This window comes from Labeo rohita, chromosome 7, assembly GCF_022985175.1.
Source record: "Labeo rohita strain BAU-BD-2019 chromosome 7, IGBB_LRoh.1.0, whole genome shotgun sequence".
Taxonomy (NCBI): Eukaryota; Metazoa; Chordata; class Actinopteri; order Cypriniformes; family Cyprinidae; genus Labeo; species Labeo rohita.
This window is the reverse complement of record NC_066875.1, coordinates 10,223,851-10,248,961: the sequence shown is the minus strand read 5'-3', so window position 1 is coordinate 10,248,961 and position 25,111 is coordinate 10,223,851. Positions and strand designations below refer to the sequence as shown.

Below are 25,111 nucleotides of genomic sequence, written 5' to 3'. Positions count from 1 at the left end.
ATAGTAAACAAAACTGAGTGTCTGCGCCATTTGTTAACACAGAGACGCGCAGAATTCATATTCACACAATTGTTTTGCAGCTTAATATTTACAAATATTAGTCCATATTGTGATTTAATTTAAGTGTAATGACATACTTTTGATTAATTCATCCAAACTTTGACAAACTTTGAATTCTGTGACATTGTGCATTAAACTCTAAATTCAGTTTTTATGACTGGATTCCACGATTTCGTCCGTGTTTTCCGCATCGCAGAAATCATAGAACCTTACAAATGTAGCACTCTCTGCAATACTAGGTATTCTATGCAGTTCGAAAAAGTGTACTCTGTGTACACTATCCATACTGTGTACTGCAAAAATAGTACAGGTATTTTTATACATATAGAGTGGTATGTCATTCTGAACATACCCTTTGAAAAGGTTATGACTGGACTGAATGTTTTAAAATGTTTTAGGCTTGTTCATGTAGTTCTTTAGCACTCACACACGAACACTCCATATCTCAGTGGCTGAGTATAATCAAGCAGAGCGAGTATGCTAGAAGGGGCACCACCCCACTAACTGTGAGACTGGCTGCTTTCATCCCCCTCCCTGATATTTAATTCATGCCACTGCTCAGGTCCAGTTTCCACTCCATAGCTTGTCTGCACTGTACCCACCAACACCCGCCCTATGCATGTGCAGTAATTCCTGCTATTCTGTGCCCCCCGCCATAGAGTCTCCATCAGGGGTGCTCTGGAATAAAGGGCGGTGTTTGCTCTGCTGTTTTGTCTGTGTGTGCCTTTTTTTTTTTTTTTTTTTTTTTTTCCTCTCCCCACTCTGGGATCAGGTTACACCCACCCACCCCCAGTGTTTATACCTACTTTTCTGGCATCTCCACCAACTGCTCTCTGTTATCCAGGGGCCACAGACTCTCTGCCTTGTCGGGGCTCAGGGTCTGGGCCCCAGAGACACTGTAGCACTTAAACAACCACTGCTGACCCCAGAATTAATAAGGAGTTTTTTTGAAGAGTAATGGTCATTCTGCTGTAGGTTTTTTTTTTTTTTTTTTTTTTTGGGGGGTGCTTACATTGTTTTTAACATTGTGTATTAGTCTGAAGGAAACAGGTTCACACATTGCCTAGTCCATGTTTTATCTTAATTGGAAACCTCTGTCATCCAAAAAAGGAAAGATTTGTTAATTTCACTTCATTACATTTTTAAAGGTTAATTAAATTGTTAAAACTTTATGCATTGACTTGATTACCATTGTTTTTATACTAAATGTGTATTAAATCTCAAAACACACAATTGGATTTCACTGGGCCAAGTTCTGCAGTCCTATTATGTGTCTCAGTAATGGTCTTGAAGTTATTGCACGAGCACAACACTTTGAAGGGGTTAATTTTAGAATTATGAAGTCCTCAGAGAGGCTTTTAGCATGCTGACAGTCTAGCTGTTACTGTTAGCACACTTACTAATTTAATGCTTGTCCCTACTGTTTGACTAGTCAGCCTGTTCCTTATGAAGCCATGTGACTGTTAGCTTAAGTGCATGGCAACGCAGTCCTCCTTAGAACCTTTCGATTCAGAGAGCCTGCAGTATTAGATAAAGGTGGTGTGTGTGTGTGTGTGTGTGTGTGTGTTTAGACTGCAGTGCTCGAGTGATTGGTTGTTAGGGAGGCTTTGTGTTGAAGTGTGACCGTGGTGCCTGCGGCCCAGCCTCGGGGTACAGATGACAGGCGCTCTTGACACCTGTGGGCTCTCTGCTGCCTCTCTTATGCGCCCTGCAGTTATCACATCCAGCATCTTTCACTTGAACAACTCTCACCTGGACGTCTTTTGGTTTACATGCTTTTTTTTCCAGCTTGAGATGTGACACAATCAAGGTTAAGATTTTGTATCTCTATACACTTTTACTTTTGATAGTTCTTAATAAGCTTTTGAGGCATTTTAATGCAGTAGCATGCCATCAAGGGCATCAGCTCTGTGTTGTGTTTTCTTCTCAGAGTTTTTAAGTTAGCCCAAACAATCGGGTATAAAGAGAAGCTCTTTGAATTGACACATCACTGCGAGTTCGACAGGCGATCTGACCAATCTTAATGCAGAATCTGTCATTTTTACCAATAACAAACCAGACAGGTGTTTAAATTTAACATCATGGACTTGAACTTGAAAAATGTGTATTGACATATTTCGTTGCTTGAATCAAGATAGATTCTGATGTTCGCTCATGTTTATTTTGTGCTATAACTCGTAAAGAGGAACTGAACTGCGGCGCTACAGCATTCTGTCACAACATTAAAGCGCCACATTAAAGAGCCACAAAATGGTGTTTTTTTTCCTCTGTAATTGTTTGATTTTCTTAAATGAAACTAGGGATGGGGAATATCTTATCATTTGCAATATACTGGTAAAAATTCTCCCCATGATAAGAATTTGTCTTCCCGCAATAATAACGATAAGGCCTAGTTGTTGACATATTTCTGTGTGCGACAGTGTGGAATGACATGGTGGTAGGCGGACATGAAACTGAGAAAGAGTTTATCGTTAAATCAGGAGCTGCCTCTACAATCTGGAACTGGTTTGGTTACGGCTGTGCAGTGCGACCAAAAAAACAGTCTGGGCCATGAATAAATGTAGTGCAGCAGTGCATTAGTTTTGCATGTGTATGAGCCTGTTTACAAACCTGTCTAACAAAGAGATTTATTGACATACTTTTACGCCAAATTCACTTTCTTAACATCAGTTGAGTGTTTTAAATAACATCTTTTTGTGACCAGATGTGGATTAATATCACAGAATTAAGCAGAAATCATACTATTTTGTAGTATTATATACAGTGGTAAAGGCTATGTTGATTAGCCTTGCATTGTAAATTTACTTTATTCTTATAAAAATACCTGAGATGGCTTACAGAACACGAATAAACCAAATATTGTGTTTGTCTTCGTTGTTGGTCAATTTAAGTGTTTCTATCTTTTACTTTGCTACAGCGATAGGTGGATGCTTTTATCCATATAAAACTGGGCTCACGCTGTGCTATTTTTAATAGTCCTTTACGATTGTTGCTTGTCAGACTGTGCGAACATGATGAACATGATGACCAGTGATCAAAGACTACAGATTTTAGCCTAGGATTATAGGAATCCTTTAGGATTTTCAAAATTTGTCTCAGGCGGCCAAATCGTGGCCAAAATCGCACAGTGTGAGCCCGGCTTTAGGGATTTCTGGGAGCATCATGAGTTCTAGTACTTCTGTGATGCGCCCTCCAGCTTCCAGTATGAATTAAACAGTCATTACATCATGTTATCAATTACATTACGTGTGTACTCTGTGCTCACAACACTTATTTGAGTAATAATAGAAAAGATAATACTTTTCTCTAATGAAAAATTGAGGTTGTTGTTGTTGTTGTTGTTGTTGTTAGTGGTTGTCCAGATTCTAGGCTAATTGGGCCAAATTCATTTTGTATTTCTAATATGTGACTGGTCTTTTTTTTTTTTTTTTTTTTTTTTTTTTTTGCAGTATGAACAGCACAAACTACTTCTGATTTGAGAATAAGATCACACAGGACTAGGGCTGCACGATAAATCGCATGCGATTGCCATGCGCATTTAGTCAGTAAAGCCAGTTCTGTGATTAGTACTAAATCTCCATCATGTGCGTTCAATTAATACACAAGGCCGTAAATCACTGACAAGCTACACAAAATTACGCGCTTACAATCGAATGCGATTCACCTGAGGTTGTGAGCATGATTTTTGCCTCTATGCTTAATTCCATATGAAAGCATGCTGCGTACCATGATTGTTATTGTTCTTTTGCACATACGGATCAGTTTAGGACCGTGACCAGTTCACACTCGAATTTGATATTGGCCGCATTTAAAAAAATATATGCAGCCAAACAAAAAATGGCTCTTGGCCATAAAACAGAACCAAGCACCGAAGCAGTGGTTATTAACCTGTTTGACTCACAACTTTTCTTGATTTATGGGAGAAGGGTTAAGGACAAGAATTTTAAAAAATACTCATCATTTCTACCCAGTAAACTGTTTAAGAGCTTGACATAACTATAAAGATATATGTACACATAAAAATGCCCATAGAGTTAAACAAATTATTAATTTACATGACTTTCCAGATCTAGAAATCGTACCTAGACACCTCATTTATCCAGTTGTTGAGTGAGTGAATTAAAATAAGAAACTTCTTTTTTTTTTTTTTTTTTGCCTTATTTTAAATAATTGTGAGTACTCTTGAGGAGGGCCCTATGAAATCCATTTTAATTTAGACTGTTTAAATGGTGAAATTAAAAAGCATGTCTAATTAATTGATATCATAGAACTTCCACAATTTAATAGAAACGTAAGTTTTAAAAAAATTAAACATTTTTAAGGTCCTATAAATTTTTTTCTTAAATTCTGTTTTATTATTATCGAATTCTGTTTAATTAATTTTAAACATTTCTAGTTAATTGATATTATATTTAAAAAAATAAATTTATATATTTTTTTTTTATTTATTTTTTTTTTTTTTTTTAACTTTTTTCTGAAATACTGTGTATTTGCATTTTTCTGATAAATAAATTCAGGTAAATAATTCTTAAAGTAGTGTTTTAATAAGAATTTTAGTAGTAGTAGTACCAAACTTTTATTTTGATGGATTGCTGTGAAGACCTTTAAGTTTCTGTTTGTATGTGGTATGACGATAGTTTTCTTGAAAGAAACAGTAAAATGCTCATGAAGTGGCACAGCAGTTCTAGAGATTGTTTGTGTTCAGGTAGTCACATTTTGAGGTGACAGAGGTTAAAAATGCCAAGACCATCATGGGCACTTCAGTATGTGTGTAGTAAACAAAACCGTAAGTCTGCACCAATCATTCATACAGAGACACGTGAAACATTTAAGTGTACTGACCTACTTTTGATTTATTCATCCAAAATTTGGCAAATTCTGTGACAGTCAACATTAGACAATTCCGTCCTCATTATTTTCATTGCAGAAATCATAGGGCCCTACTTGAGTCCCCCTTAAAAGTTGGCTATGGCCTTCCTGAATGAGAACTCCTGTACTACGGCTTGCAGTGTCCTTTATACTTGTTGTCTCTTCATATGAATGAATTTTATACTAGCTGATTTGTGTGCTGTGTATAGGCCATAGTTATTTTTTGCAATAAAGTAAATATTTGGATCTAAAGACTGATGTCATAGAATTGCATAGAAGTTCAGAACTCTGAATGAAAGGTGAGGAAACGTGCTGCATTTCTCCCGCCCACCCTCACATTCTCCTGAGAGCTACCGTGACATGATTTGGCTTGGCAGGGGCTGTGGCGCTGCATGGCTGCTCTGGCAGGGCTTGCATTTGTTTTGCCGCTTTAGTGTTGTGCTCTTGGGCACACAAAAGTATCTTGCTGGAATAGCATGTCGTGCCAGTCACTAAGTATGTTTTGCATGGTGACAGCACATGATTTCTCCACCGCCGACAGCTGTGTTCTAACACATACATGTGCTGAAAACATTCACAGCTTAGATTTCCCTGCAGTTTGTCACCTTTGACAGCATGAATGATTTTTGTTCTGATGTAGAAAAAAAGTCTGAAGGGTTTAGAGAGAATTCACTGATTCCAGACCTGTATAAGTCAATTATTGTGATGTTAAAATTAAAGTTGGAATTGCATTAAATTTCTATCCCCATATTTAGATTTTTTCCAAAAGAAGTTTTTCTTTATATAGATAATATATAGATAATAGATAATAGTCAGAATGGCAATGCATAAGCTTATTTGCTTAAAAATACTTTTTTTTACATTATGTCGGTGCCGATAGCCTCCGACATACAGCGCCATTGCACTTTGGGCGGCCTGTGTTCGAATCCCGACTCGAGGACCTTTGCCGATCCCGCCCCCATCTCTCTCTCCCACTTCGCTTCCTGTCACTTCTAAACTGTCCTGTCATAATAAAGGCAAAATGCCAAAAAAAAATAGAAATATTTAAAAAGAAAAAAAAAAACTTTTTTTTACAATAGTGTTCAGTATTGCTGGAAAATTGTTTGATTTTTGCTTTTGACTGAAACTTGTTTCATTTGTGTCAATTTGTGTATTTGTGTCAACCTTAATGGACAATAAACTTTCTCAGATCCCTCAACGTTGGCAGGTGTGTCAAAAAAGTTAATTTTAGACTCAGAGTATATATGCTGGCAAGAGGGAAGTGACAAATGGCTTCATTAAGTTGAGCGGCGTGTAGCTGGCTTGCCGGCCTTGTACAGGTCTCTTTATGTGCGCACTAGGGCTAGTGCGAGTCTTTTCTCAGGACTAATCCTACTGCAGCCTTTCTGTCAATATGAGGATCCAGATTATGCATTCTGCTCCATCCTCTTCCTCTGTTATCCCTCCATCTGCTCTCTCACTGGAGGAAAGTAAGAGTGTTCACATTTTTCATTATGAAGATTTTACATTTGCTGATCGCTGCATGCGGCCCTTTCAGCACTGCTGTTGCAAGATTTTGCTCATTGTTTGATTAGCAAATTTGGTAGGTGAGGGAAATCCCAGCAGAATTTGACGACACTGCTCCATCAATTTGTGAGCTTCTCTGATTGAATGAGAGCTCTCATAGACGCAGCACTCATTTAAAAGCATTTAGACAGCCATTGTAAACACGCTTACCGTTTGTTGTTTTGGTTTTGCAGCCAGGCATAAGTGATGAAAACCATTCACATTTTGCAAGAAGTCTCTAAGGGAAAGTGGTTTGGCTGACCATAGCTGTGGACTGTGTGTTTAGGTTTGTTTTTTTTTTCCTTTTTTTTTTATTTCCTGAGATGCAGGCCTCTCTGATTAGCATCTAGGTTTTTCCACAACATGGCGGCTGTAGATTCACTGTAGGATTAACCTACAAGCAGGCGTAGAAAAATCACTAGCTAATGTGCAAGATGCTTACATAAGCCGCCACAGGCATTTGCCTTGAAAATCAGTGGGGAGGAATGTTATTACTCTAACAATCAGCTCTTGTGTTGTGATGTTTCCTTGATTTACCAACACGTCGCTACAGCCCTGCATACAAATGCATTGAAATATGACAGTGTCCCCAATAGGGTTGTCACAATATCTCAGTCATTTCTTTTGAAACCATTAAGAATCACAATACGAACGCTTTTTGTTAATCCAAAAGGCCTAATCCATTTGATTTCAGAAAGGAGAATTTAAAGGCTGAGTCATCGTTATTGTTCATTTAAAGCGTACTTCTATTTAAACTTTGGGTGGAGCAAAGAATAGTACCTCCTCCTTCACTATTTACAATAACACCATTTGAAAAAAAAAAAATATATATATATATACATACACAATTTTATGGCTTGGCCATTGACACGATACTGTGTAATGTTAGTCATAAACATACTTTGACCCTCCTCCAAATGAATTATGTATGCAGTCACTGGATGCATTTGAGACATGTAATACCAGGTGTAATCTACATTCTGTCTCGGATCACAAGACTGATGTTGTGAGTGCCAGGTGTGAGCAGAATTTTAAATGGCGCATTTATTGGGAGGCTCATCCTTGGAAAAGGTTAAGAATGGTTTTCCACACATGCATATATGTCCACACATGTTCATTAGCACTCCAGTCCACCTCCTCACCGCACCATCCTCCCTGTTTCTCTCGCTTTTCTCAGAAACACGTGCCCCTGTTCATGCGTTGCTAGGCAACAGGACTGTGTGCATATCGTGTATGTATGCATGTCAGCTGGCGCGCTATGATCTTTCCCGTTTCTCTGGTTTTCTCTGAGATGGTCGGATATATTACTGCATGTGAAACAGAGGAGGAGGAGTAGAGCGATGGGGAAAGAGATAAAGACATGTCTCTAGTTTGAGAATAACATGTCCGGAAAGAGGGAGAGTGATGAGTCAGAGTCGCTGTTTTTAAGAACGGATTACACTTTCACCTCGCTGTCAGAAATGAGTTAATTGCAGCAAAGCTTGAGTAGAGATTCAATGTTGCCTCGAATTTACCACACACAGAATCTGTGCACTTTTCTCACATTTTCCATGCTGATTGTGGGGAAGTTCTGTGGAATGCATTTGAAGACCAAAATTGGAGTTTTGTGGTTCTAGTCCATGTCCATGAGAACGTTCCTTACCCCAATTCCAACTGTTTCTGACTAGTAATCACAAGTAACAAATAATTGTTCACAGCTGTGTTGTATGGCTATATGAAATAAGGAAAAAAAAGGATTTGCTCTTCAATATGTCCTGCTCTTATGTTGGGGCCTTTTCCTGTTTTGATGGGACAAAAAAATGAATATAGTGCCCCATTATGCCATTTCCAGTATTGCCTTTTATGTAGTGTGTAATGTAGCTGTATGTGAATGTAAGTGATCTGCAAATTTGTGCACGATAAAGTTTTGTCTCCCAAAATAAAGAATCAACGCTGTACAGCCTAAAAGAGTTGTTAGTATTTTGAATCCCACAGGTAACACGTTCGCATAATTCCCGCCTATGTTCTACATTGGCTGGTCACAAACAACTTGACCCCGCCCACAAACACGTCATTTTACTGACGAGTGCTCAAATCTCTGAGTTCAGTGTGAGATTTACAAAACGCTTGCTCTTGAAAGATGGCTCAGTACCCGGTTTATTTGGATCAGACGGCTCTACTGAATTGCAACCTGTAAATAGATGTTTATATATTCTAGCGATACGGAACTATGGCAGTGGGCGTATCGTTTCTCACACGCGTTGCGTGCAGTAGACCAATTACAACACACTGAGCCATCTGACCAATTAGAGCTGAGTAGGCTCACGGAAAGGAGGGGTTTAGAGACACTGAATGTTTGAACTGCTTCGAACAAATCTTTGAAAATTGCTGGAAAATGAGATATTAAATGAATATTTTGAGAAACAAAGGCGTTTTTTAAACCAATTGTATGAGACTTCAAATTAGGAGCCTTAAAAATGGCATTTTTGGGGGCATTTTAAAAATTGCAATAAATTGAAATGTGGTCAAATGTGTTAATCAGTGCTGAAGTTACTATTTAGGGGGGTAGGGATGCACGATATAGGGTAGGCTGATAATGGCCAATGTAGATAAAGTCATGGGTATGTTTTGACTTAAAGGTCAGAGACTATAGCTTACATGAATGACAAAAAAACATGAAACTTGTAAATTAAATAGTTTTTTTTTTTTTTTTTTTTTTTTTTAGTATTAATGTGTAGTATGCTCAATTTTTGTTAAATTATGAGCTCTAAAGTTTTATTTATATATATATATATATATACATAATTTATATATATAATTTATATATATAATTTATATTTATTTATTAGTAAAGATTAGTAAAAATAATTTGCTTATTTCCAGTCTTGGCTGTGTTTCCAAACAAAAGGAAATATATTGAGATAACAACAGAATGGGGCATCTGACTAATCAGAGCAGAGTAGGCTCGTGGGTTTAGAGAAACTAAATCTTTGAACTGCTTTGAACAAAACGTTTGAGAATCACTGGTAAATGAGGTGATATTAAATACATATTTTGAGAAAATGAAAGTGTTTTTTTTTTTTTTTGTTTTTTTTTTAAACCTTGCATGCATGTAAACCTGTTGTTGGAGATTCCCTAAAACAATATTAGGAACCTTAAAAATGGCATAATAGGGGCACTTTAAGCAATTTCAATAAATTCAGTGCATCAAATCAGTGCAAAAGTTGCTGTTATTGGTAATAGGAAGCGTTATTAAATTAGCTTGTATAAACGCAACATTTTGTTTAAAAAATTGATGTAAAAAAAATAAATATACAAGGAGCATGGGATTTTCAAATTCTGTGGAAATCTACTGAGCCGTTCCTTGCATTTCTGCAGGCACCGCTTCCATTTGGGCCTACTCATTAGCAACTACACATTCCCAAAATATCACTGCTATTCCTTCAGCACTCCTCCCGCTACAGCACTACCATCTCTCTCCCCCTCTGTATTTTTTTTCTTTTTTTTAAGGAAAAACAACAGCATGAATCCATACATATACAGCCTCCTCACGTCAGTGTGGAATAATAAAGGGTGACTGCAGGAAGAAAAGCGTGGCCTGCCGCCTCTCTCCTCCACTTGTTTGTCTTCTTTCCTCTCGGCACAAAAGCCTCTAATCAAATGAATTGGTGTGGGTCAGGGGCTGCTCAGCCAACCCCATCCCGCCGTTGCCTGGAAACGGCAGCGGGCCCGGCTGGCCTCTGCAGTGTTCTATTTGCACACCAAACAGCGCTCGCCGCCGCGGCCGCTCTTATATGAAATGTAAATAGGCTGTTACAGTACCACAGCAGAGAGCGAGCGCGCCACGCCTCGGAGCTCCGTTCATTAAGCTGCTCTCAGCAACACCTGGGAACCATCAAGCCTCCATCATGGTCCTTGTTATACCCCACACATCTCCATGTTCCTGACGCAACCAGATTATACTGGTGTGTGTCGTATGTGTTATTGTTAATTGTTTTATTTTCAGTATACTTTTGCTGCGGTCAAGCTTACAGCTGATTGGTCTGTGGTTTGTGAATGTGGACAGCCTCAAGCTGTTGTGACTCCACTGTAGACATGATGTGATGTACATGAAAACGCACACGCTCATTTCCACGTTGACTCGATGCAACGCAGTTCTTTTCCACTGAGAGACAGCTGCACTAAATACCAGTGGACGTGATGACAGCACCCTACGTTACCGTGGTGCAGAGCTAGGGGGTTGCGGGCCCTTTCATCTCAGCAGGCGGCACAGTTACCAAAGCAGCCCATAATAGTCATACTGTGCAGCAGCGATTGTATGAGGAATGAGGAAGAACTGGTCTGAGGCTTCCTGTGGCAACATACTGTGATGGCCCCTGTTTGACCGTAGAGAGAGGATTGCTACAGTAAATGAGGGGAGAGGAGAGGTCCTATTGATCGATGGACGGAGAAATATTTGTTTGAGCTTAGAGTTCGGGTGCAAAGTCATTTATTCTTGGTGTCTTACCAGCCATGCTGGCAGTTTATAGGTTTCGCCAACAAGAAAGGATTGGATATGCTTATGCGATAGGTCTGGGTGTTAACACATTTCACAATTTGATTTTGATTCACAATCTCGGGATTTCTATTCAATTCCAATCTTGATTTAATTTTATTATATATCTGTTCATTTGGATATATCAAGTACATTTCAGTTTTTCTTAAAGAAGAAATATATCAAACTATGCACGGAACCCTCACACTCATCTGGTTCATTCATTGCTGTAAAATGTAAAGTTCAAATATATAAACACATACAGTAAATTGCATGCAAAGCAGGTTTTAGAATTTTAACTTTGTAATGATCTGGTGATATAAAATTTAAATGGTGGCTGTAATAACTTTTTATGACAGATTTATTCAAACATACATTATATAATTGAGAACAGGTTAAGTAAAAATAGAATAAATGTACCACAAAACCAATTTCAGTTTTTTTGAAATTGAGATATATACATCATCTGAAAGCTGAATAATTAAGCTTGTTAGTTAGGATAGATCCATATTTGGCCTAAATACAACTATTTGAAAATCTGGAATCTGAGGGTGCAAAAAAATTTAAATATTGAGAAAATCGCCTTTAAAGTTGTCCAAATGAAGTTCTTAGCAATGCATATTACTAGTCAAAATTTAAGTTTTAATATATATGTTACGGTAGGAAATTTACAAAATATCTTCATGGAACATGATCTTTATGTAATATCCTAATGATTTTTGGCATAAAAGTAAAAATGAATAAGGTTGACCCATACAATGTATTGTTATTGGCTATTGTTAAAATTGCCGATATAGTGTTCCAGGGTCACAAATATGTAATATAGTACATATTTAGTAAAACGTTTCTCTCCAAAAAATTTTTTTTTCAGCTGACTATTGAGCTATGGTCATTGAATGGCTTTTCTGAGGTAAATATAATGTTAATCGATAGGGATGCACGATATTATCGGACTGATATCGGAATCGGCCGATAATGACTTCAAATGTAAATATCGGCATCGGCCCGATATGAAAAATTATGCCGATATGTTTTGCCGATAAGATGAATATGTTAACTCACATGTGCTAAGGGTGTGCTAGGGATTAGATCACGTCAGCAGTGTGGCTCATTCTTGAAGCAAAGTTTTGACTGAATGAGGAGTAGATTCACTGTTTTGTATCGCTGCATTTAAACTGAGAATACACATACAGAATGATGCATAGCAATAGCACGTGCAGTGGCAGCAGCGGCTATAGGAGAAAGCGCGCCGTTGTTCCATTTGGGATAATTTACTGTTGCCTGTTTCATATCCAGTCACTAGATCGCTAAATGCACATTTTAAATGGTTTTATGGTGCTCTTTGTTGTATTTTGAAACCCAATGGCTGTGTTTGCACATGACATGATCTGCATTTAAAATAAAAAGTAATTACGGCGCGCGGTCAGTGAATTCTCTTTCTTCGGCGGCGCAACGGCAAAACACACTGTTGCTCATATGAAACATTTTTCGTGAATATGACACAAGTGAGGTACAAAGCATTCTTTATAAGTTAAATAATTGGTTAGCAGGCAAATGTTAGTAGCGACCATACTTTTGGATTCATGCAGTTCGAGCCAATACATTTAAAGTAAGCGGCTGTGTGTTTTTTTTTCCTGGTTGGTCACGAATTGCCACAAACTTAATAATATTTATAGTTTCTTTTCACAAATCATCACCGTCTCACCCTTTAATTTCGCAGGTTTGTTTTCTTGTCATTTACTTTTAATCCATGTTGTCGGATCATTTATGCGGGTAAACTGCGTGTGGGAAATAAAAGATTTCGTGGCAATAAATTAAGAATTCGTTAATACGACTTTTTAATTCGTTCCCTTATTTTACAAATTAATAAATTAATAAAACGTAGGAACGAATTAACAAGTTGTAGGAAATAATTATGTTCGTGTCCCGCAGCCCTGTCAGAGCGCAGTGCACCGTATAAAATAATTAGAAATTATAATTAAACATGACTTAGTGACTACATTTCTATTACTTTCTTTCCATGTTGAATGCCTTTGTATTGCAGGGCTCTAGAATGATCAAAACTGTCACTTTTTTTTTTTTTTTTTTTTTTAAATGTGCAAGTTAAAATTTGACGTGGTCGCACTGCTCCATACAGCGCGGGTTACAGAGTTACAAAGCCGTGGCATATTCAGGATTTCACTGATCACGCAAAGAGTAGTTTTCGTTGTGAGCGCTTCGGGTGTAGAGCCTGGTTTGTATTTGTAGTGTCAGCACGAGCCAGGTGGTGACGGCAAAAAGGACGCGACTATTCTGGAAACGATGGCGGACGGAGGATTTGGTTTTCGAGTAGGGTAAAAGACCGCTTGTTAAACCAGAGAAGGTAAACATGTTGGTATTCTTGTGCAAAAAAAGTGTACTGTTTTGCCAGTTGGTCACGAATTGCCACATAACTTAATATTTTTATTTTCCCAAATCCTCACCGTCTCACCCTTTAATTTCTTAGGTTTATTTTCTTGTCATTCACTTTTAATCCATGTTTTCGTATCTCTTACTGTGATAAATTGCGGGTGGGAAATAAAATATTTCGTGGGAATAAATTAACAATTCATTAATACTACATATTAATTCGTTCCCTCATTTTACAAATTAATAAATTAATAAATCATAGGAACGAATTAAGAAATTGTAGCAATGAATTATGTCCTGTTCATGTCCCGCAAAGCACCCTCACAGTCACCCAGTTTAGTTCTACTTTTCTGTTTTCGTTTTGAAATGTTGTATTCAGATTGCGAATTCGAAAGTGAAAGCATCCGAAGTTCGGCTTATAACATAGCAAAAGTGAACTTAATTTACAAAATTCAGATCATAAATAATGCTAGTCTACTGATGAAAAAGAAGGGATTGAATGTAAACCACTCATTACTATTTATTTAATCCTAACGAATAAGTTATTGTTAAAAACTAACTTTCCAAATAAAATGATATATATCGGTATCAGTATCGGTATCGGCCAAAATGAGATGAAAAAATATCGGCATATCGGATATCAGCAAAAATCCCAATATCGTGCATCTCTATTAATCGATGCTGTCATTGTTTGCAAGCTTTTTTACTGATGTCTTTCCATGGTTGAAACACTGATTGAGTGATTACATGATACATTTCAGTAAATTGTATTGTATCTTGAAAGTGTGCCCAAATGGTATTTGTTTGAGTTTTGTAATAAAATTGACAATTTAAAAGCTGAGACTTTGTTTCATTTGACAAGTAATAAAGCACAAAGTTTACTGTGCTTTCTTGGATGGGAGATAGGAGGTGTATTTCAAATGATGTTTACTGACGTTATATTTATACTAAAAACTACATAGACTAAAATTGACTTTGGTATTTGCTATTTAAGAATGAATATTGGTTCATCAAAATGAAAATCGGTTAAAATCGAGAAATCAATATTTTCAACCCAACCCTAATAATGTCACATCAGAGCAGGTTCATATAACCTGCAGGCCTGATGTGACACAGCAATGCCCCATCTCATACATGAGAATACTGACTTTGAACATAGAAACAGACAGCATACCTGCTTTGCATCTAGTCTTTCCTGACACCTCATGTAGATCTGGTGATACCGCATTTGTGTGAGTTTATGTCATGCAGCAAATCATATATTTTTATTTTTAATTTTTTTTGTTGTTGTCATTTTGTTTTCCCTGAGAGAACAGTTATGCTATTCTGTTTTCCTAACCAAATCTGTGTAGTATGCACATGTGCTTGTGACAGGGGCCATCGGGGCCGGTGGAAGCAGGAGATTAGAGGGAGCTTTGTGTTCCCGGCTGAGCAAAGGCAGGACTGCACCGTCAGCAGGCAGGAGGAAGCTGTCTAAGCACTGGTCGGCTGACCCTGGGTCAGCCTCAACAAACTGAGAGGCCTACATTCCTCCCAGATTAATCCCATGACCCAGAGCCAGCCATCCACTAACAAGGCCTGTCTATCTGCTCATCAGCTAGCGTGAAAAATGCAACCGGTTGAACCTGTATGTGAAGCCTGTGATCACTCTGAATAAAGACTGGAGTTGTTGCAATTGCAGAGTTTTAGCAGTCGATACTAGGGATGTGCGGGTCTAGTCGACTAAACGGTACAGCTCCTACTAGTCGACACTGAAAACAATAGTCGACTGCACGATAGCCAAAAAAAAACATGATTTTATCATTGAAGTTGCCATAATTCTAACGTTACATTTAAAACATTTTAAATAAGTTAAAATTAAACGTTTGAAAAATAATTGTTTTTTTTGTTTTTTGTTTTTTGTTTTTTTATAAAGTGTATGGGCGAAATCTAAGTTTTTGCCTCAGACCTCGCATGCCCTTATAGAGACCTCATGACCACGCTAAAGACTAAGGTGTGGGATTATTTTGAATTAGAAGGAATCGGAAAAGTTTTGTGTAAACGGTGTAATATCAAATTGGCTTACAATAACTCTGCTGGAGTGATGCATAACAGGCATGGCGTAGGAGTTAGAGGCTAGCCAAAACCAGCAAATCCCGTCCGCGCCGTCTATTCCTCTAAACGAAGACCCACTTTGGTGGTTGTACGGGATGTCCAGGCGCTTTCTAAAAACTTATCGGCTTGCTTTCTGTTTATCTCTGCGTGCCTGCAACTTCAGTTCCTGCCGAGTGCCTTTTTTCATAGTTCACCAGACAACGTTGATAATTTACTAAACAAAAACGCATGGTCTTGAGTAAGTAAAATGGGCGTTGTTACATTTTGTTTTTAAACAACATAGCCTGCATGACGTAAGTTTTTAAAAGCTGTTTTAATGCTATTCCTTGATATACGTTTCTATTAATTTTGACGTGTTTTAATATGTTGTCTAACGTTATATGAAGATGAATAATTCTGTCAGGCTATTGATTGATTTTAGATTGTTCGGTATTTCCCTAGCTGATTTGAATAAATAAGCCATGCAGTGGCTGACGTTGAGTGTATGCTCTTCTTTTGTTTCCTTTTTAACAACCGCCTAAAATTAAATGATGATAACGCAAGGCAAGCGTACGTCAAGCGGAATTCATTGAGAGATTTGACAGTGTGATTTATAGATGAGTATTTCAAATGTAGGCTATTATATACATGCACATACTTAGGTTTTTTTCTTACCATCTTTTGGGGGTGTCTTGCTTTTAGACTAATCGAGTAGTCGGATACAAAACTTTCATTAAAACGATTATCAAATTAGTCAGTGCGCACATCCCTAGTCGATACCACGTTTCTTAGTAAATCACAATTATGCGCTTGAAACTGCAACCTCTGACATTGCAGACTGGTCATTGTTTTTAGTATCAACTTGGTACATAACAAATTAATAACTCCAACCTTTAACTGATACATACCACAGGGCTCAACGCTAAGGATTATTTCTACAGTGGTTTAAATTTTTATTTGTGATCGCTTAATTGATATTCGTCAACTGTCCCAAGCATCTTTCACGCTGGCCCTGGGCCATCGGGCATTCCTTATTGTCGAGCCCTGTACCATTAGCTTTCCAGATGTTTGCAGGTCTAATATAAGAAATTTCAGAGTTGAAATCTAAACAGCAAAATGTCATGGAACCCAGTTGTAAGTAGATGTAGCGTAAGCCTAATCAACATGTAAGAGATGCCGCTCAATGCTGTGACTGGTTAGGACATGAACTTTTTCCACTCTGTAGGGTCTTAAAAATGGAGATCCGCTTTGTTGAAAGTTCTTGCACAGCCTGTCAGGGTCCACGAGTATGCAAGACCCCTGCAGGGAATATGTACAAACTTGCACACACTGCTGTTGTGTGGTTGTGCTGCAGGAAACGGATGCAGGGAGATGTCAGTAAGCCTGGGCCTTGTGCCGTCTGCTTCAGCTACAGTAGTGTACAGTGCTAAAAGTAGACCTCATATGTGATGAATTACAGCTGGCTGCAGGCAAAAAAAAAACGCTTTGTCTGACACAAGCACCCACACTGATGGCAGATGCGCAGCAGCTTTTGATTGGGGTGGAAAGCAGAGGAAATGAGCCGTGTTTCTGGAATGGATGTTATTGTGTTTTTTCTCTGGGTGCCATTCCTGTCTGTGTGTGTGTGCATTTCTTTTCCTGCAGTAACGCTTGAAGAACACACACGAGTTTAGAAGTAGGGTGCACTCAAATGCACATTACACACCATATTATGCTCTGTGCGTTTATGTACATACATGTTTTGTATTTGAATTCAGAGCAGACTTTATGGACTTCATGGCTTTGTTTTTAGAGATTCGTTGGCTGTTGAATTATGGAATCTCAGAACTAACATATAGAAATAGTTGAATGGCCTGTGGTTGTTTTGATCGTAAAGCAAACCTGTTTGGGCCTGTATTGTTCTAGAACATGCATCGACCTACTTTAGGGTACAAGCATGTCTGTGTTTGTATGTCTGTTCCACACATTTGTTTATCCCCATTAGAGACTGACCTTTCGACCACTTTGAGGAGTGGAACTGCTTTGTGGGGTGAGGATGAGGTGTGGGAGACATGCCTGAATAACAGAAGAGCAGTATTACTCTCTGTCTGCATGCGCGTGCGGTACGTTAGCCGGAGATATAAATAGCTGTCTTTGAATAGGAGGGCTGAAGAGAGATGGCTGTGGCACCGGAGTAGTGGCGAGTGCCAGTTTTCCTGGGGAAGAGAAGGCAATGGGCAGCTATGCATGTCACTAAACTAAAACATGCATTATGAAGGGACAATTATAGGGTGCAACTGCCCTCACGTTAGGCCTTGATGTTCAGCATACACAAATATTTGTTCAAGGGTGGAGCAGAGATGATCCAAGCATCATTACCTGTATAAATCTTGGTTAATTTGCACTAAATCTCTGTTGAGGGTGATTAAGTCACTTGTCTTTTGCACTTTCACAATGTTTGGGTGTGATGCAATGCATATTTTGGTTAGTAAGACTTGCTGTGAGAAAGGCTTTTATGACATCACTTGAAAATTGCATGCGTTTTATAAAAAGAGATTGTCTACAAAGTGAACCCACATGCTTTATTTAAATTGCGACAGGGCATCTGCAATCTACAGGCGAGCAGTGGGAATGTTCAAAATAAAAAATGCTCCCAAATGAGAAGAAAAATATGACTGTGCTGTCTTGCTGAGATTAAACCGAAGCATTTGTTCTAAATACCGCTGTCAAAGCCTTGATGCAAAAACTATCAATATCGGTTGTCTGTGCAGTGAGTTCAGAATACTATAACGAATTGATTTTTTTCATTCTAATCTCCTGCAGCAGCCGTCTCCACCCTGCAGTACTAATGAATTGCAGTGTACTTGCGCGCTCTGCACTCAGACACTTTAGTGTTTTTATATCTTCATCTTATCATTCTGCCGGTAGCTCTGATCCGTGTGTACGTGACGGTGTCCGGGTTGACTATTCAGAATCACCTCACAGAGCTTGATTTTTGGATTGTGTATTGTAAACGAGAGAAAAGATTTGTATTCCAGAAATGTACTGAATTCTGTTGGTATTTTAAGGTGTTGCTTAAATTTGCAAGTACCTGGGGTTTATGGAAATGCTGTCAAAGCCAGACAATATTAAAATCTTGGCTGGTGTTTGTAATTGTTTTCTTGCTTGACTGGATCAAATGCATTCTGGGGAATGGTCCAAATTTTCGAACCATGTTGCATTTAAAACATATATTGAATGTGTCATTTATCCTTTTGAAAAGACTCTACCATTTAGGTTGCTTAACAGTTATCTGCAATGAATTGCAGATCAATATCTTCAGATGAACAGGTCTATCTCAAAATAAAAAATAATAATAATTAATAAATATATGATGCAATTTGTTGGCATTAGATTTGCTGCGAGAGCCTATTATTAAATTTGACTGGTAATTTGAAATGTCAGTTCATGTCAGTTATAGGGCCCTATGATCTCTGCAATGCTGAAAAGCGGACGGAATCATGGAATCAAGTCATAAATATGGAACTTACTGTGTAACAATGTCACAGAATTTTCATTTTTAATAAATCAAAAATAGGTCAGTACACTTTAAATCAAAATATGATATGGGCTAGTGTCACGGTTTCATTTACTACAAACATACTGAAGTGCGCGTGCCACTTGCAGTGTTTTCAGCCTCTGCTGCCTTAATGTATGAGTACAGGAACACACAAATCTCTAGAACTGCTCAAACAGTCATTTTATAAGTTTCTTTTGAGAAAACTAGTCATATCATAATATCATATACAGAATTTATTGAAAAATAAATAATTAAATATATATATATATATATATATATATATATATATATATATATATATATATATATATATATATATATATATATATATATATATATATATATATATATATATTTTTTTTTTTTTTTTTTTTTAATAAAATCAATTCATTAGAGATGCTTTTGATTATAAAAAAATAAAATAAAATAAAACTGAGTTTAAGAAATAAAACATATTTCATAGGGTCATAACATTTTAATTTTTGTTAAATTTTTAATACATTCATGTTAAAAAAGTTTCATAATTTCAATGACACATGCTCTTTGGGGGCGGGGAAAATATTTAACCATTAAAGAGTGTAGAAAAATTTAAATGGAAACTAGAACAATTAAAACGAAAAAACTTTTGGAATTTGGGGAAAAAATAAAATAAAATGGAATTTGGAAAAAAATAAAGAATTTCATAGGGCTATACAGTTACAGTGTACCAAGTAATTCTTTATTATAAACTTGGAAACAATTAAAATTTGGAATTTCCTATTTAGACTTTTAATTTAAATAAAATAATTTTAAATATGGATTTTTTAACAGAATATTGAAGATTAGTAATATTTGTGCTTTCATGTTTTCTGTTCAAATCCCTATATCTCTTTCACCTTCGAATTTATGTGTGTAATTGGCAGTGTTTTTTTTAATGTGCCCTCATTCCAAGCTGAATGCTGTCATCACCTCTGTATTACAGCATGTCATTAGTTGTATTTGGTCATTTGTAAATTCCGGAAATGTTTATTACACAAATGGGAAGTGAAAATAAAATGCAACCAGATGCCAATATGGTTGTAATTTGAAATGTACTCTGGTCACTGTTATATCAAATAAACAAGATCAGTTGATTTTGTAATAACTGTAACTCTAGTTTGATAGATTTTTTTTTTTTTTAAATGACTGTGTTTTTATAATTCAGTTCTTACATTGATTTTACAGGTTAACTTGTTGTATATAGAACATTAACAAATGTCATTTCCCATTTCTTTCGAAACTCTTCTTGTTCTGAGCTCAGTGTATAAATGCTATTTGTTTTTGAAAATCTGTTCCTTTAAAGTGTTTTGAAAATGGCCAGTTGAACAATAAATAGAGAACTTGTGTGCTAAGTGAAATGTCTTAAAGGAGAGTGACAGTAAAGTGCTAATGTGTCCTTCCCTCTCTCTCTGTCTCACAGACGGTCGATGACGATGCGATGGAAGCGTGAATGAGGTTTGGCGTGGCAATAGCTGAACGATGCCCAAGGGTGGGGGTTCTAAAACCCCCCAGCTGGAGGACTTCCCATCCAACACCGACATGGTGGAAAAGCAGGGTGGGAAGAAGGTGAGGAAAATTGCTTTTATATCAAACACACACACACACACACACACACACACACACACACACTGCTGGTATAACCGCCTGAAACCTTTCTAAGCCGTTAAGTAACAACCCATTGGATAGTTTATATCCTACTACTTTTCTTTAAAGCCCCATTGCACTGCATTGCTGTGCTTATTTCAGCATTTGGACTAAGAATAGGAATCTTTTAGTTGTTTTGATACAGTCTAATCACAGTCAATAGAGGATCCTACCATTTTCGTAACCGTTTTTCTTAAGATGGACAAGGCTCTTAAAACAACACATTGCTCTCTATATCACACCTAACTGGGTCATGTCAACACTAATAGATACTCTTGCTGGATATATTTGGTTTATAAGTACATTTTAGTGCAAATTTACATGGATTGTGTCCCTTTATGCTGTTTATTAGATAGTATAGGCTTTTTACTGTTAACAAATTATATGCTGTGCTGCACTGATCTTTCATAACGCTACAGCAATAAGCACACCACCTTATACACTAAGATCGCAAAATTGTGAGAGTATAGCAATCCTTAGTTAAAAGACCTAACCATCTTGAGAGCGTTCAACATGCTGATTAATGAGATTCATTGGCGTCCATCCCAGGATTCGTACAAAAGCAAAACCAACATCAAAACAGCACTCAGTATACAGTCGTAGATTGTATTCTACTGTGTTAAGAATGAAAACACTGTAGAAATTCAGCCTGGGTTTGTATAAAAGCAATGTATAAATGAAGAGGCATTCGATGTCGTAAGTGTTTTTGAATCTGAGGGTCAGTGTTTTGGTGCAAGGCGAGCCAGAGTTAGTGAAGAGTTTACGGCCCAGATGGTGTGTGTGTGTGTATGTACATCATTCTGTGTAGTATTGCATCAGACTCTGCGAGGGGGAGGGAGCAAGCGCGTGAGCGAACGAGGAAGAGTGAAAGCATTGCTAGGAGACCAGCAAGTAAACAGGGCTGCTCAGACAGATGGTTTTAGAGAAAGGCATTGAAAGTGTGTTTTTTTTTTTTTTTTTTTTTTTTTTTTTTTTTTTTGATTTAGCTTTGGTTTCTCTAGGTCCTGTAAGAAATCCTGCTATCATCTCTTCACTCTCGCTGTCTCTGGCTCACTGTTTTTTCATATCTCTCTGAGCTCGGTTCTTACGGACAGATATTGTCTTTGTGTGTGTGCGTGTGTGTGTGTTTGCTCGTGGATGACATCATAGTCTCATGACAGAGGGGGATGTGGGCTGGACGGAGAGGCTCTCGCAGCAGAAACGGCTTTACACTGCATTCAGCTTTAGCTTTATCACTGCACTAAAAGCTCTTTAATTAGCCTTCATTAGCACTGCCAGTAGAAGACACAGCCCCAGCTGCTCCAGTCCCACTTCCTTTCCCAACAGTCAGCCCTTTGCCTATGTACATTCATGGAGTTGTATCATTTATACAACCATGTTTGTATTTTTATGATGAGATCTGGTTAAAATCTCAGTTTGTATAATCTATCTATAATCTATTTTGTTACAAATTTCAAGTACACACAGCTCCATTTAATGTATTTTTCTGTAGGTGTTGTCCCACTGTCCACGTGGAAAATGTGGAAAAAGATTACGTTTAGGCCTAGTTGTACAGTAATGAAAGCACAGGCAGTATGAAACTATGCTGTATGTGCTACATCTGTTAAGTATGGCTGATGTCTGTGTTTCTAGTTGGAAGGATTTTTGCTAAATAGGCTGTATTTGAGATCTGAATATTGAATGTCTTTAATGATGGGCTTTTGGCAGGACTGGGTGTGTGCAGCTTTGAAGAGGCTTGTTGAGGTGGGGGTTTCTGATGGGTTCCAGTTGTTGATGTGAAGGGTCTGGAACAGTTTCAGCCCCCTCCTCTAAAATGTTTTTCATAGAATATCTACCATTTTGCTTAAGTCACTTTAGAAAATCTTTTATGTAATATTCCCTTGTCCTAGCACTTAAATTGTGTGTTTTTATTTTAGATGTTAATTAAATGTGCAGCAAAGAATATAATGTCCATAAATATACAATTATCTGTATATTCAAATTGTAAAATATGGTAAAGGTCCAACTTTGAAAGCTGATTAAATAAGCTTTCCATTGATGTATGGTTTGTTAGGAAATAGTTGCACAAGTTACAACTATTTGAAAATCGCCTTTAAAGTTGTCCAAATTAAGTCCTTAGCAATGCATATTACTAATCAAAATTAAGTTTTGATATATTTACAGTACGAAATTTACAAAATGGCCTCATGGAAGGTGAGCTTTACTTAATATCCTAACGATTTTTGGCATAAAAGAGAAATCGATCATTTTGACTTATACAGTGTATTACAAATTTACATACTTACGACTGGTTTTGTGGTCCAGGGTCACATATATGGTTTACTTGGCAGTTTCCCTAAAAATGTTGCAAAACAGAACCTTTTTTTTTCCCCAAAAAAATTATATAAACCCATAGTTTGTTGAACCCAAAAATCCTGATGTTGGAGCAGAACAGGTCAATAGCCTTTAGGGGTGTAATGGTACACCTCGATTCAGGGGTCACGGTTCAATATAATTTCCGGTACAACAGGAAAAAAAACAACAAATCTAGTATGCTTGCTATGCTAAGTTTCTTTTCATTTATTTTGAACAGTCAGTAGTACAAATTACTTTTTTGGGGTTTTTTTTTTTTTTTTTGGTTTTTTTTTCCTCCCCCCCACCTAGATGTGAAAATACTAAATATTATATCAAATAAATATTTTATCAAATCGTTACACCCCTAATAGCCATATATATCCGCTGAAGATGTACACAATAAATGTATAAAGTTTATGTAGTTATATCTTCTACATTTATTCCTTGTAAAGGCAATATTTGTCCCAGAGCTAGTACTCTGAGCTGAATCATTTGAAATACTGTTATATGCTGTTTCCTTCTAAACTTACACGATTTCCCATGTTCCCCTAGGATAAAGACAAAGGCTCGTCAAACAAGACTCCTAAATTGGACCACAGCGATGGTGTCAAAGAGATGAAAGAGAAAGCTCCTAAGAGGAAGCTGCCCTTCACCGTCGGAGCCAATGGAGATCAGAAAGATTCTGACTCGGGTAAGGGGGGGGGCGGGGCCAGCTCGTAGCACAGAACTCTGGGTAACAGGAAGTGTGTAAGTGTTTGTGTGTGGGCTACTGTTGTTGTTTTTCTTCAGTAATGTGTGCCGGAATGACAGAAGCGCTGATGGAGAAACCATTAGTCGTGTAATTGGAAATTTGTTGGATGTGACATGCTGAGAAGGGTGAGATATCATACTCTGTTTTATTTATAAGGATCTTTTGATGTAGTTCAGCCTGGATCATTATAATTTTTGTTGAAGTGTTTCATTTGATCCTAACTGAATGTGGGAGTTTACTGGAAGCTGTGCATTTATGTTGCAGTTTGGCTATTTTTTCCATTTGTTGTTGTGTTTTTTTTTTTTTTTTTAGTTTGTGTCGAAAGACAGTGGTTTAAATGTATTTTGAGTTGTGTGGTTTGTTTTATGGCTGTTATTTCTGCATGTTTTTGCAGTCAAGGCGCAGCTTCTCTGTAACCTTTTAGCAAGCCGTTGGCAGAACCCCCATCTCTTTTGAGACGTGGCTGTAAGGCGTGAAATCTTGCCCATTTTCTCTCTCATCAGACAATGCCTGAAGTGCTCATTGTAATGCTAATAGGGGGGGTGTGGTCACGTCCATTCTTTGATTGGCCTGTCTCTGTGTTGGTCTCTCTTTCTCTGTCCATTTCCAACCCTTATTTTGCTCTAAACACTGGTGTGTTCCTTTTGGCATTTGTTTACATTCTATTTACAACGAATCCATTGAATGTTTCTTCAGTTTTTAAATTCAGTTTTTTTTTTTTTTTTTATCAGCGATTCAAATCTTCGTTTTTAGGCCATGCTACAGTCTCTGTGAAGGTAGCTTGGATTTTTTTGTTGCATGTTTTTATGCTGCATCATTGTCTGTTCCTAATGGAATCTGTCCAACTCTTGGCTGTGCTCCACCTCATGCACCCTTACTGGGACTTTTTGATGTAGTTGAGCTGCTCTCTCTGTGGTCTCCTCCCCCAGTTGGAAGGTTTCCAGTACAGGACTAGTTAGATCTTTGTTCCATTACCGCAATGAGCTCACACAAATACCCTTTCGGCTGCTGCTGAAAGTTGGATGTGCATTTAACGTTTTACTGCAATGGAAGCTTTTTAATTATTAAGCATTAGCAGCGGCTATGAAAGCCATTATTAACTCCATTCTGGCCAGAATGAAATGGAAAGAAAGATGTTACAGCTGGGCGATATAGCCAAAGAAATTATCTCTTGATATGTTACAGAATTTTGATGATTGATTGCATACAAAAATATTTTATTAAACTTGAAAATGTGATCTGACTAGAGCAGCTAATTACTACAAAGTACATACCAGTTGCTAAGTCATCACTAGTTAAAAAAAAAACCTAAACGTAGTGACTGCTTACTGCTTTTTACTAAATGAAAACAAAAGGAACATTTCAAATCAATGAAATA

General features: G+C 37.4%; 1 protein-coding gene across 3 annotated transcripts in view; it reads left to right on the top strand.

Moving 5' to 3' along the window:
• ankrd11 (ankyrin repeat domain 11) overlaps positions 1 to 25,111 on the top strand; it is a 131,006-nt gene that overhangs the window by 80,561 nt on the left and 25,334 nt on the right. For all 3 annotated transcript variants that reach the window (XM_051115516.1, XM_051115517.1, XM_051115518.1), the window contains exons 3-4: positions 20,425 to 20,570; positions 23,535 to 23,673. In XM_051115516.1, coding sequence (XP_050971473.1) covers positions 20,484 to 20,570; positions 23,535 to 23,673 — 226 coding nt within the window. In that variant the 5' untranslated portion in view covers positions 20,425 to 20,483. The remainder of the gene's footprint in view (positions 1 to 20,424; positions 20,571 to 23,534; positions 23,674 to 25,111) is intronic.